Source organism: Erinaceus europaeus, chromosome 6 (genome assembly GCF_950295315.1).
Source record: "Erinaceus europaeus chromosome 6, mEriEur2.1, whole genome shotgun sequence".
Taxonomy (NCBI): Eukaryota; Metazoa; Chordata; class Mammalia; order Eulipotyphla; family Erinaceidae; genus Erinaceus; species Erinaceus europaeus.
In genome coordinates, this window is record NC_080167.1 from 27,550,363 (window position 1) to 27,564,808 (window position 14,446).

At 40.2% G+C, this 14,446-nt stretch overlaps 1 protein-coding gene across 5 annotated transcripts in view; it reads right to left on the reverse strand.

Moving 5' to 3' along the window:
• The window catches only part of TBCE (tubulin folding cofactor E), a 75,442-nt gene that overhangs the window by 44,223 nt on the left and 16,773 nt on the right, over nt 1-14,446 (reverse strand). For 4 of the 5 annotated variants that reach the window (XM_060191956.1, XM_007522923.3, XM_060191958.1 and 1 more), the window contains one exon: nt 1,321-1,405. The exons of the other annotated variant lie outside the window; for it this stretch is intronic. In XM_060191956.1, the coding sequence (XP_060047939.1) occupies nt 1,321-1,405 (85 nt within the window). The remainder of the gene's footprint in view (nt 1-1,320; nt 1,406-14,446) is intronic. 5 annotated transcript variants of the gene reach the window in all.

The following is a 14,446-nucleotide window of genomic DNA, read 5'->3' on the forward strand; positions in this document are numbered from 1 at the left end:
CCAAGCCCCCGCCCCTTTTAATGCAGTCCTAGAGACTGAATCCAGAATCCACACGTACTTTACCATTGAGCTATCTATTAGGCCTGTTTATTATCTTTTTAAAAGTTTATTTATTTTGGATAGAGACAGAGAAATTGAGAAGGGGGGGGGGGACAGAAAGAGAGAGACCATTATAGGTGAGGGCCAGGGGGTTGAACCCAGGTCCTCCCATACTGTAATGTGTGCACTCAACCAGGTGCACCACCATCCAGCTCTGACCCTGTTTTTTCATGAGAGAAAGAGAGTGAGCACGCCTCCACCACACATGGAGCTCTTGTTGCTCTTTGTGGTTCTGGAATCAAACCCAGGGGCTTACACATGCAAGGCAAATACTCTAAGATGAAGATTCTGTGGTCTGGGAGGTGGTGTAGTAGATAAGGCATCAGACTCTCAAGCATGACGTCCCAAGTTCAACCTTCCAGCAGCACATGTACCAGAGTGATATCTGGTTCTTTCTCTCTCCTCTTACCTTTCTCATTAATAAATAAATAAAATCTATTTAAAAAAAAAAAAAGCCCCACCTGCAGGGGAGTCGCTTCAAAGGGGGTGAAGCAGGTCTGCAGGTGTCTATCTTTTTCTCCCTCTCTGTCTTCCCCTCCTCTCTCCATTTCTCTCTGTCCTATCCAACAACAATGACATCAACAACAATAACTATAACAAGGGCAACAAAAATGGAATAACTAAATATTAAAACATTTTTTAAAAAAGATGAAGATTCTGTCTCTACTATGATGTGACAAACTCTGACTGACTTTTCTTAATTAAAATAGGCTCACCACCATTTTGCCATTTGCCTATTTCATAATCATACAATGAAAAGATTTATGAACTAACAAATTTTTAATTGCCTTGGCTTCATGAAAATAGCATCTAAACCTAAGAAAAGTATCTACTAATGCAAAATACTTATGCTATTATGACTTTCCAAGTTAGATATGAAATATAAAAAAGACTCCAATGAGTTGATCATTATTAAATCGTTAATTAAATAATCACAATAAATAAATACCCCTAGAGCCAAACACTTTTTCTTTTATAACCCCCAAAGCCCACCTTTCCAGTGTGGGGGAGGGGAGGAAAAGAAAAGGAGAAAGTAAGACCACAGCACAGTATTGTTATGCAGTGCTGGGAGTCAAACCCAGTGTCTCTTATATGCAAGGTAGTTGCTTTACCACTGAACCACGTCTCGGGTCTCCCCCCTCCCATTTATGAAACTGTTAAATGTCACTACAAATAACCATGGTTACTCATAATAATAATAATAATAATAGGAAACATTACCTGCATTTGAAATATACAGTGCCTTCATAGCTTCCATCATGCTTTCCTCTCTCAGGATTGTCCCATTCTACTCCTAACCAGAGTCCTAACAGGAAAAAGGAAAAAAAGAAAGAGCTATAAATGATGACAAAAGCAATACTCCAATTTTCTGCTAGCAAGAGTTTGCAATGGAAACCATATTATACAGATACTGCTGTGGGAGAGAGAGAAATGTTTTTGGGAAAGGACAAGTCAACCTTAGACTTGGGACAGCAATCACTAAATGCAATAATAGCATGATGGATTCAACAGCCAACAAAAACCACAACTGCAATAAACAATAGTTGAGAAATATTTACTGAGTCCTTACTAAATGCCAAAAGCTTTTCCCTGCATTATCTCACATGAGGCATTTCATATTTGTTTTTTAAAAAAGTCAAATGGGGGCAAGTGGTTATACAACAGGACTTTCATATCCAGCACCATCATAAGCCAGAGCTGAGCAGTGCTCTGATGGAAAAAAAGGGGGGGATGGATTATGATTTTTTAATAGCTCATAAACAAATGCACAAATCTTTTAAATCCTTGTCTATTAATCTGCTTGCCCAAATCACTTATCTTCAAATCCAGGTTACAACCCCAGAAGCCAAGATTTACCCACCATACTATTGTATCAGCCTACCTACAACTCACATTTTATATTCATCTGCCACTTGAAAGTTTCCAGAACATTTTCTTTACCTTTTGTCTTCCCAAACACATTTACCAAATAACCACGACAGCCCTAACCCAGGTGCAAAAACAAGATAGACAGTTTCACTTTGAGATCTATCCTCATGCTGAGAACTAAAAAAGCTACATAAAATATTTTTAATCACTTCATAGCAATTAGGATAACTAATGTCAAGAAACAAAACAAGGGTGGGGGAGATACTGTTACGGTTCTGCAAAAGAGATTCTCAGGCTTGAAGCTGTGATGTCCCAGATTCAATCCCCCATACCACAATAAGCCAAAGCATTGTTCTGAAAAAAGAAGAAGAAAAAAAAAAAAAAAAGAAAGGATATAAAAAAATAAATCAATAACAATAAAGGAAGGTAGGAAGGAAAGAAGAGGAGAGAAACGGGCAGGGAGAAAGCTTCACAAGTGACAAATGATGAAACGTCACTGCAGGTGTCTCTCCCCCCACCTCATCACCCCGTTCCCTCTCAATGTCTGACTCTATCTGAAATAAACAAATACATAAATAAATAAATAGCTTTGAGCTTTATGGGGTCGTGCGGTAGGGCAGCGGGTTAAGTGCACATGGCACAAAGCTCAAGAACCGACACAAGAATCCCGGTTTGAGACCCCAGCCCCCCACGTGCAGGGGAGTCACTTCACAGGTGGTGAAGCAGGTCTGCAGGTGTCTGTCTTTCTCTCCTCCTCTCTGTCTTCCCCTCTTCTCTCCATTTCTCTCTGTCCTATCCAACAACAACGACAGCAATGGCAAAAATAACAACAACAAGGGCAACAAAATAAGAAAAAATGGCCTTCAGGAGCAGTGAGTTCATAGTGCAGGCACTGAGCCCCAGCAATAACCCTGGAGGCAAAAAATAATGATAATAATGAATAAATAATAACAAACAAAACACAGAACATAACAAAGACTAGCAGTGATGTGGGGAGATTGAGACTCATGTACATTGCTGATGGGAATGTGAAATAATGCAGGTCCTATGGGAACAGTATGGTAAATCCTAGACATAGAATTACCATACGGGGGTTCTATTGTTATATGGGAAACTGGGGAATGTTATGCATGTACAAACTATTGTACTTACTGTTGAATGTAAAACATTAATTCCCCAATAAAAAATCAGAAAATAAAAAATAAATAAATAAAATAAATAAAAAATAAAAACAAGGGCATCAAAAAGAAATAAATATTTTTTTAAAAAGAAAGAAAAAAGAATTACCATATGATCTAGAAATTCTACAGATGGGCCATGGAAACCCAGCTAGACATTTATATACTCGTGCTTATGGCAGCATTACTCACAGCAGGCATAAGGTGGAGGCAGGCAGCACAAGTGTATGCAAGTGGATGAATGGATAGCGAAAATATGGTAGACCCACTGATAGCAAATTATTCAGCCTGAAAATGGAGGGAAATTCTGACATCAGCTATAATATGTATAAATCTTGAAGATATTGAGCTATATGAAATAGGTTAAACATGACAGGGCTGGAATAAATGAAATACAGCATGAGATTATATAGATGTAAAACCCTAGAATAATCAAATTCATAGAGATATGAATTTAGACTGGTAGTTATCAGGAACTAAGCAGGAGGGAGAATGGGCAGTTTTTTTTTTATTGCACAAAATGACAAGAATTTTGGAAATGTATGATGGTGATGACTGCACACCACATTACTGTACTTAATGTCACTGAACAGTACACTTAAAAACAACTGCAGCTGAGAAAGCCTCAGACAAAATATAGCTTCCCTTTATGATAAAACACTACAAAAATGGGAATAGATGGAAAATTCCTGAAGATAGTGGAGTCTATATATAGCAAACCTATAGCCAACATCATACTCAATGGTGAAAAACTGGAAGACTTTCCCCTCAGATCAGGTACTAGACAGGAATGCCCACTATCATCATGACTATTCAACATAGTGTTGGAAGTTCTTGCCATAGCAATCAGGCAGGAGCAAGGAATTAAAGGGATACAGATTGGAAGAGAAGAAGTCAAACTCTCCTTATTTGCAGATGACATGATAATATACACAGAAAAACCTACAGAATCCAGCAAGAAGCTTTTGGAAATCATCAGGCAATACAGTAAGGTGTCAGGCTACAAAATTAACATTCAAAAGTCAGTGGCATTCCTCTATGCAAACACTAAGTTAGAAGAAATTGAAATCCAGAAATCAATTCCTTTTGCTATAGCAAAAAAAAAAAATAAAATATCTAGGAGTAAACCTAACCAAAGAACTGAAAGACTTGTATACTGAAAATTATGAGTCACTACTCAAGGAAATTGAAAAAAGACACAAAGAAGTGGAAAGATATTCCATGTTCATGGGTTGGCAGAATTAACATCTGAATATACTACCCAGATCCACATACAGATTTAATGCTATCCCCATCAAGATCCCGAGCACATTTTTTAGGAGAATAGAACAAATGCTACAAATGTTTATCAGGAACCAGAAAAGACCTAGAATTGCCAAAACAATCTTGAAAAGAAAGAACTGGAGACATCACACTCCCAGAGCTCAAATTGTATTATAGGGTCTTTGTCATCAAAACTGCTTGGTACTGGGACATGAATAGACACACTGACCAATGGAATGGAACTGAGAGTCCCGAAGTAAGCCCCCACACCTATGGACATCTAATCTTTGACAAAGATGCCCAGTCTATTCAATGGGGAAAGCAGAGTCTCTGCAACAAATGGTGTTGGAAACAATGGGTTGAAACATGCAAAAGAATGAAACTGAACCACTATATTTCACCAAATACAAAAGTAAATTCCAAGTGGATCAAGGACTTGGATGTTAGACTACAAACTATCAGATACTTAGAGGAAAATACCGGCAAAACTCTTTTCTGCATACATTTTAAAGACATCTTCAATGAAACGAATCCAATTACAAAGAAGACTAAAGCAAGCATATTAAAAAGCTTCGCACAGCAAAAGAAACCACTACCCAAACAAAGAGACCCCTCACATAATGGGAGAAGATCTTTACATGCCATACATCAGACAAGAGGCTAATAACCAACATATATAAAGAGCTTGCCAGACTCAACAACAAGACAACAAATAATCCCATCCAAAAATGGGGAGAGGACATGGACAGAATATTCACCACAGAAGAGATCCAAAAGGCCAAGAAACACATGAAAAAATGCTCCAAATCTTTGATTTTTAGAGAAATGAAAATAAAGACAACAATGAGATACCACTTCACTCCTGTGAGAATGTCATGCAACAGAAAAGGGAACAGCAGCAAATGCTGGAGAGGTTGTGGGGTCAAAGGAACCCTCTTGCACTGCTGGTGGGAATGTCAATTGGTCCAACCTCTGTGGAGAGCAGTCTGGAGAAATCTCAGAAGGCTAGAAATGGACCTACCCTATGATCCTGCAATTCCCCTCCTGGGGATATATCCTAAGGAACCCAACACACCCAACCAAAAAGATTTGTGTACACATATGTTCTTAGCAGTACAATCTGTAATAGCCAAAACCTGGAAGCAACTCAGGTATCCAACAACAGATGAGTGGCTGAGCAAGTTGTAGTATATATACACAATGGAATACTACTCAGCTATAAAAAATGGTGACTTCACCGTTTTCAGCCGATCTTGGATGGACCTTGGAAAATTCATGTTGAGTGAAATAAGTCAGAAACAGAAGGATGAATATGGGATGATCTCACTCTCAGGTAGAAGTTGAAAAACAATATCAGAAAAGAAAACACAAGTAGAACTTGAACTGGAATTGGCGTATTGCACCAAAGTAAAATACTCTGGGGTGTGTGGGGGGGAGAATACAGGTCCAAAAAGGATGACAGAGGACCTAGTGGGGGTGGTATTGTCATATGGATAACCTGGGAAATGTTATGCATGTACAAACTGTTGTATTTACTGTTGAATGTAAAACATTAATTCCCCAATAAAGAAAATTAATCAATTAATTAAAAAAAAAACAACTGCATCAGGGCTGGCTCATGCATACTTGGGTAAATGCACACTTTATCATGTGCAAGGACCTAGGTTCAAGTCCTCCATCTCCACCTGTATGGAACAAGCTTCAAGGGCAATGAAGCAGTGTTTCAGGGATCTCTTTTTCTCTTTCCCTCATTCCCTCCCCCTCTCTGTTTTTCTCAGTCCTATCAAATATAATAAAAATAAAATAAAATAAAAACTGTAGACAGGGGAGATATCATAATGGTTCTGCAAAATTACTTTGATGCCCGATGTTCCAGAGTCCCAGGTGTAATGCCCAACACCTCTATATGCCAGAGCTGAGAAGTATTCTGATAATAAAATCAAAGACATGTCCTTTTCTTCTAGTCTCTAGTAAATATCAGTCATTTAAAAGATGAGCAAATGCAATAGAGAATTTAGCTATGTGTATTTTATAGTTCTTTCAACATGTCTGTATACATTAAAAAAAAAAAATCTCTTTGAAACCAGCAGAGAGGTGACAACCCATAGGACCTTGCCCTCAACTTGGATCAACAATGGTAGAGAATTTTCCATCCTCTGAAGGGAGGCTAGACAACATACTCCATGCTACACCCAAGGAAGATGGGTCCTGAAATTGCGGCAGCTTGGAACGTTCCTACTCATGACAACAGAATATGAGCTCATATCTACAGGGATGCAGAGGTCACACAGGCTCTTAAACTGAATATGGACCCCAGATTAGATCAAATCGATGGGGTTTACAGTCAACAATATTTATACACCTTTCCCATATTTGGGAGCTACTCTCTTCCCTGATCCAGCTTTCTGGTCCTTTTTCCAGCCATGATATCATCTCCCCAGACAATAACTTGCATCCACCTGCATAACAGATTTCAGGCTCACGAGGAAAAAAATAAATAAATAAAAAACTAGTATAGCCACAGGCCCTTTGGAATATAACTAAAATAGGCTTACTAGCTATCTACAAAATGGAGGGGCCCCCCAACTCTTCATCTGCACTATTCTAGCCTTCAGGTTCATGATTAGTCAACAACTTGTTTGGCTTTATGTTAACTCTCTTTACAGCCATCAGGTTCCAGATGCTAGCATGATGCCAACCAGACTTCCCTGGACAGACAACCCCACCAATGTGCCCTGGAGCTCCAATTCCCCAGAACCCCACCCCACTAGGGAAAGAGAAAGGCAGGCTGGGAGTATGGATCGACCTGTCAATGCCCATGTTCAGTGGGGAAATAATTGCAGAAGCCAGACCTTCCACCTTCTGCATCCCATAATGACCCTGAGTTCATACTCCCAGAGGGATAAGGAATAGGAAAGCTATTAGGGGAGGGGATGGGATGGGATACAGAGTTCTGATAGTGACAACTGTGTGGAGTTGTACCATTCTTTTTTTTTTTAATATTTATTTACTTATTCCCTTTTGTTGCCCTTGTTGTTGTTGTAGTTACTATTATTGTTGTTACCGATGTCGTTGTTGTTGGATAGGACAGAGAGAAATGGAGAGAGGAGGGGATGACAGAGAGGAGGAGAGAAAGACAGACACCTGCAGACCTGCTTCACCGCTTGTGAAGTGACTCCCCTGTAGGTAGGGAGTTGGGCTCAACCCGGGATTCTTACACAGGTCCTTGCATTTTGCACCACCTATGCAAAAACTTTCATACTTTAAGCTCCAAAGTCCCAGATTCAATGCCCAGTGCTACTGTAAGCCAAAGATGAGCAGTACCTCTGGTAAAAGAAAAGGGGGCAGAGGGTAGATAGCATAATGGTTATGCTAACAGACTCTCATGCCTGAGGCTCCAAGTCCCAGGTTCAATTCTCCCGTACCACCATAAGCCAGAGCTGAACAGTGCTCTGGTTAAAATAAATAAACAAACAAACAAACAAACAAATAAATGTTTAAAAAATAGGGGGTCGGGCGGTGGTGCAGTGGGTTAAGTGCATGTGGCGCAATGCGCAGGAACCGGTGAAAGGATCCTGGTTCGAGCCCCCGGCTCCCCACCTGCAGGGGAGTTGCTTCACAGGTGGTGAAGCAGGTCTGCAGGTGTCTATCTTTTTCTCCCCCTCTCTGTCTCCCCCTCCTCTCTCCATTTCTCTCTGTCCTCTCCAACAACGAACAACATCAACAATGGCAATAATAATAACCACAACGAGGCTACAACAACAACGGCAACAAAAAGGGGGAATAAATGGCCTCCAGGAGCGGTGGATTCATGGTGCAAGCACTGAACCCAGCAATAACCCTGGGGGAAAAAATTTTAAAAATACATAAAAAATAGAAAAGGGGGTGGGGGAGGAGGAAGAAAGACAAATTTGAATAGTTTGGGAGAGATGAGAAACTAAGAGATAAAAATTAAAAATCACAGCCTCCCAGGCAAAGCAGAGATTGCTGAGAAATTAAGTTGTGTACAAAGGCTAAAAATATCTTCATTTGGGGCCAGGTGGTGGCACACCTGGTTAACACACACATTACAGTGTGCAAAGTCCTGGGTTCAAAGCCCCTGGTCCCCACCTGCAGGGGAAAGTTTTGCTAGTGGTGAAGCAGGGCTTCAAGTGTCTCTCTATCTCTTTCCCTCTACCTCCCTCTCCCCTCTCAATTACTCTCTGTCTCTCTCCAACAAAAAACAAATACATATATTTTTAAAAAGTGGTGGGAAACGCAAGGAGCGGCATTAAGGATCCAGGTTCAAGTCCCCAGCTCCGCATCTGCAGGGGAGTCACTTCACAGCTGGTGAAGCAGGTCTGCAGGTGTCTGTCTTTCTCTCCCACTCTCTGTCTTCCCCTCCTCTCTCCATTTCTCTCTGTCCTATCTAACAATGACAATATATCAACAACAACAACAACAATAACTACAAGAACAACAAAAAACAAGGGCAATAAAAGAGAAAATAAATAAATAAATAATTTTTTAAAGAAGAAGAAAATATCTTCATTCTCAGAATGAGGAAGAACCAACTATAAATAGATTAGCCTTTATAGGGACTGAAGGTATAGTAAGATCATTCTCACATCTCTTTATAGTAATCTGAGATTGTTACTGACCCTAGCCTCATGCCAGAGTAAATTTATGTCCTCTCTGGAGAATTGGGAGGGAAAAAATCCTTTGAAAAACTCAAATTATAATTTTTTCACATTAATAGTTGGCATTTAAAAGATTGTCAAATGTGTGGTCTAGGAGATGGCGCAGTGGCTTCTCAAGCATAAGGTCCTAAATTCAATCCCTGGCAGCACATGTACCAGAGTGATGTCTAGTTCTATGTCTCTCTCTCTCTCCTATCACTCTCATGAATAAATTTTTAAAAATTTTTTTAATTTTCAAATGTAACCCAGGAGGTAGCACAGGAGATAGGGCACTGGACTCTCAGGTATGTCCCAGAGTGATGCTATGGTTCTTTCTCCTCTCACTCTTCTCCTTTCTCATTAATAAATCTTTACAAATAAATAGCCACATGTAGAAAAAGAGAAGATGATGTGACCTAAAATGATGAAACAATGGCCAACAGAAATGGATCCATCACAAATATGCATAGTGAAGTTTTAACTCCATTTAATATGTTCAGGAAAGTAGAGTGAGAATTTAGGCAAAAAAAAATTTAAGATTTATTTTATTGATTGAGAGATAAAGAATTCACATGAGAGACATAAGCCAGATCACCACTATGGTACCAGGAGCCTAAGGCTTGCAAATCTGATGCTCCCAATTGTACAATTCCTGGGCCAGGAGGTAGCACAGTGGTAAGGCCTTCACCATGTCAGCATGAGATCATTAGTTCAATCCCTGGCACCATAGATAACCAAAGTACTGCTTGGTCTCTCTATCTCATTCTATAGGCTCTATCTATCTATCTCTCACAAAATGAAATTAATCTTTCAAAAAATTACCTTTTCTTTTAACTCTGAAACTGGTCAGCAAAATAGCTCACCTGTATAGTATACCTGGTTTGCCATGTGCGTGAGTCAGGTATGAGCCCAGCCCCTACTGTGTTAGCAGAAGCTTCAGTGTTGTGATGTCTTTAATCCTCTCTTTCCATTGAAAAATGTCAACCTAGAGGGGTGGAGCCCCAGCAACAACAAAAATGGACTTTCATAAGTAAAAAATTAACCCTTCCTAAAAACTCTAAATGAAAATTCTGGAACTGAATTGAAAAAAAAATACAATAATTCAAATTTCCTAATGGATATTTATAACAGATTATATGTAATAAATTTAAAAAGCAGGGGTTGGGGGGACAAGCAGTAGCACACTGGGTTAAGTGCAAGGACCCGCAGAAGGATCCAGGTTGGAGCCCCTGGCTCCCTACCTGCATGGCGGGGTTGCTTATGCTAGCAGTGAAGTAGGTCTCCCCGTCTTCCCTTCCTCCCTCAATTTCTCTCTGTCCTATCCAATAACAACAAACAAACAAAGAAAAAATGGACACCAGGAGTACTGATTCGTAGTGCAGGCACTGAGCCCCAGCCATAACCCTGGAGGCAAAAAAAAAAAAGAAAAAAAGAAAAAAAGAGAAAAAGAAAAAGAAACTACTCAGTTTGATGTGATGTAGTCCTACTTGCATATATTTTTAAAAGGGTGGGGCGCTGAGTGGTGGTGCACCTGGTTGAGCACACATGTTACAGTGAACAAAGACCTGGTTTGAGCCCCCAGCCACCACCTGCAAGGGGAAAGCTTTGCGAGTGGTGAAGCAAGTCTGCAGGTGTCTCTCTGTCTCTCACCTCTATCTCCCTTCCTCCTCTCAATTTCTGGCTGTCTCTATCCAATAAATAAAGATGATAAAAAAATTAAAAATTAATTAATTAATTTTTTAAAAGGCAGGGGCCAGGTGTTGAACACACACATTACCATGTGCAAGAACCCAAGTTTGAACCTCCCACTTCCCACCTGCAAGAGGGACACTTCATGAGCACCAAAGCAGGTCTACAGATGTCTCTTTCTATCTTCTCCCTTCTCAATTACTTTCTGTCCTATCAAGAAAAATAGAAAGAAAAAAAAAGAAGAAGAAAATGATTGCAGAAGCAGTGGCAATCATATTGCTGGCACCTAGCCCCAGTGATAACAGTGGTGGCAATAAAAACTAACTAAATAAAAATAAGCAAACAAATTAAATTAAAAAGCAGGTCAAGGAAGTCGGGCGGTAGCGCAGCAGGTTAAGCACAGATGGCGCAAAGTGCAAGGGCCGGCATAAGAATCCCGGTTCGAGCCCCAGCTCCCCACCTGAAGGAGGTCGCTTCGTAGTTGGTGAAGCAGGTCTGCAGGTGTCTTTCTCTCTCCCTCTCTGTCTTCCCCTTCTCTCTCCATTTCTCTCTGTCTATCCAACAACAACAACAGCTATGACAACAATAACAACTGCAACAAGCACAACAACAAGGGCAACAAAATGGGAAAAATAGCCTCCAAGAGCAGTGGATTCGAAGTGCCGGCACAGAGCCCCAGCAATAACCCTGGAGGCAAAAAAAAAAAAAAGCAGGTTAAAGTGAGGAAAAACATAATATTCTAAGTGAAGCGTATAAGAAATATAAAGAGTACTGTGAAGAGGTCTTCTAGATGCACAATTTCCATGTATCCAGAAATAGTAGAGAGCAATTGCAAAAAAGAAACACTAATTTTGGGAGTCGGGCTATAGCACAGCGGGTTAAGAGCAGGTGGCGCAAAGCACAAGGACCTGCATAAGGATCCCAGTTTGAACCCCGGCTCCCCACCTGCAGGGGAGTCGCTTCACAGGCGGTGAAGCAGGTCTGCAGGTATCTGTCTTTCTCTCCTCCTCTCTGTCTTCCCCTCCTCTCTCCATTTCTCTCTGTCCTATCCAACAACAACAATAATAACTACAACAATAAAACAACAAGGGCAACAAAAGGGAAAAAATAAATAAAATAAATATTAAAAAAAAAAGAAACACTAATTTTAAAGAAAAAAAAAAGCTCAAAAGCTGACTTCAACACAGAAATAGGAAAAAAACAGAAAAAGAATGATGACTTCAAAATAATGAGAAAATATCTGGTCACCAGGAACACTGCAATTGATGAAAACATAGTCCAAGAAGTTACAGTAAGCAAGAGACCCTGAAGAACTTTGAAAAAGAACCAAGTCAGAGGTCCCACACTTTTCAATTGCAAAACTAGTTACAAAGCCACTGTAATCAAATCAGTGTTGTACTGGCATAATAATACAGATCAAAGGAATAGATATGAGCCAGAAATAAATCCATATATGCTCCATTTATTATTTGATTTTATTTTTGCCTCCAGGGTTATCACTGGGGCTCAGCGCCAGCACCACAAACCCACTGCTCCTGACGGCCATTTTTTCCATTCTCAATGGATAGGACAGAGAGAAACTGAGAGAGGAAGGGGAGATAGAGAGGAAGAAAGAAAGGTAGACAGCTGCAGACCTGCTTCACCTGCAGGTGGGGAGCCAGGGACTTGAACCTGGATCCTTGTGCTTGTCCTTGCACTTCCTACTATGTGCACTTAACCCAGTGAGCCACTGGCCACCCCTCATTTATTTTTCTCTTTTATACTGATGCCAACACCACTCAACCAGGAAAAATCATTCTCTTCAACAAATGGTGCTAAAATAAGTAGATGTCTATATATAAAAGAATGAACCTGGGCTAGAGAGACAACATAATGGTTCTGCAAAAGACTTTCATGCCTGAGGCTCCAAGTTCCTAAATTCAATCCCCAGTACCACCATAAGCCAGAGCTGAGCAGTGCTCTGGTCTCTCTCTCTAATTCTGTCTTGGTCTCTGTATCTTCCCCTCATTGAAATAAAATCTTAAAAAAAAAAAAAAAAAGAAGAAGAAGAAGGGAGTCAGGTGGCGCAGTGGCTTAAGCGCAGGTGGCACAAAGCACAAGGACGAGTGGAAGGATCCCCATTTGAGCCCCCAGCTCCCCACCTTCGGGGCGTCACTTCACAAGCAGTGAAGTAGGTCTGCATGTGTCTATCTTTCTCTCCTCTCGGTCTTCCCCTCCTCTCTCCATTTCTCGCTGTCCTATCCAACAATGAAGACAGACAACAATAATAATTACAACAATAAAGCAACAAGGGCAACAAAAGGAAATAAATAAATAATTTTTTTTAAGTTAAAAAAAAAGAATGAACCTTTTGGTTGTTATCACTTGGGATTCCTCATTTTGAGCTGACTATTTTCAGGAGAGAGAAAGAGAGAGAAACAGAGAGATACCTCACACTGCTGAGCTGGGGGAGGGTCAGGCTTTAACCCGGGTCACACACATGAGAAGTAATAACGAATTCATTGTCTTCATTTCATCTTGGACACAGCTTGAAGGCATCATGTTAAGTGAGTTAAGCCAGAAACAGAAGGATGAATTCGGGATGATCTCACTCATAGACAGAAGTTGAGAAATAAGAACAGTAAGAGAAACACAAAGTAGAACTTGAACTGAGTATGATGTATTGCACCAAAGTAAAAGACTCTGGGAGGAGGAGGGGGTGATTTTCAGACCTTAGAGGGATGGGGGTGGGGACACAGACCTTTGGTGGTGAGAGCAATATGAAACTATACTCTTATTAACTCCAAATCTTATAAATCATTATTAATTCAACATGTCAGGGGAAAAATAGACTGAAAATTTCAAGTTCTTTAACTGCCTAGATTTCAGTTCTGAGTATATATTCCTTTATGGTAAGCATTTAATGTTTCAAACTGTAAATAGGCTTAAACCGTTAAAGCATTTCTAAAACTCTTTTTTAAATACTAAGTTTCCTACATCCTTAGACCAGATTGATCAGAATCATCTGCTCCTGTCAATATCTAAGATACTGTCATTAGACACCATTAAATGACATAAAGCCCCCATAGGACCTTGCCCTCAACTTGGATCAACAATGGTAGAGACTGTTCCATCCTCTGAAGGGAGGCTGGATAACATACTCTATGCTACACCTGAGGAAGATGGGTCCTGATATTGGGGCAGCTTGGAATGTTCCTACTCATGACCACAGAATGTGAGCTCAGATCTACAGGGATGCAGAGGTTACATAGGTTCCTAAGGTGAATACGGGCCCCAGATCAGGTCCTTCTGCCAGCCATGACATCATCTCCCCAGACAATAACTTGGATCCACCTGCACATCAGATTTCAAGCTCAGAAAAAAAAAAAAAAAAAAAAAACAAAAAACACTAGTATAGCAACAGGCCCCTTGGAATATAACTAAAATATGCCTACTAGCTATCTACAAAATGGAGCCCCCCTCCAACTCTTCATCTGCACTATTCCAGCCTTCAGGTTCATGATTAGTCAGCAATTTGTTTGGCTTTGTATGTTAACTCTCTTTTCAACCACCAGCTTCCAATAAAACAACAAGGGCAACAAAAGGGAATATGTAACTAAATATTTTATATAAAAAAAAAAAAACTATCTCCCAGTCCTGAAACCTCTGGGACTTTGCTTTAATTTCTTGATGCCTCTCCTCTTAATCCCT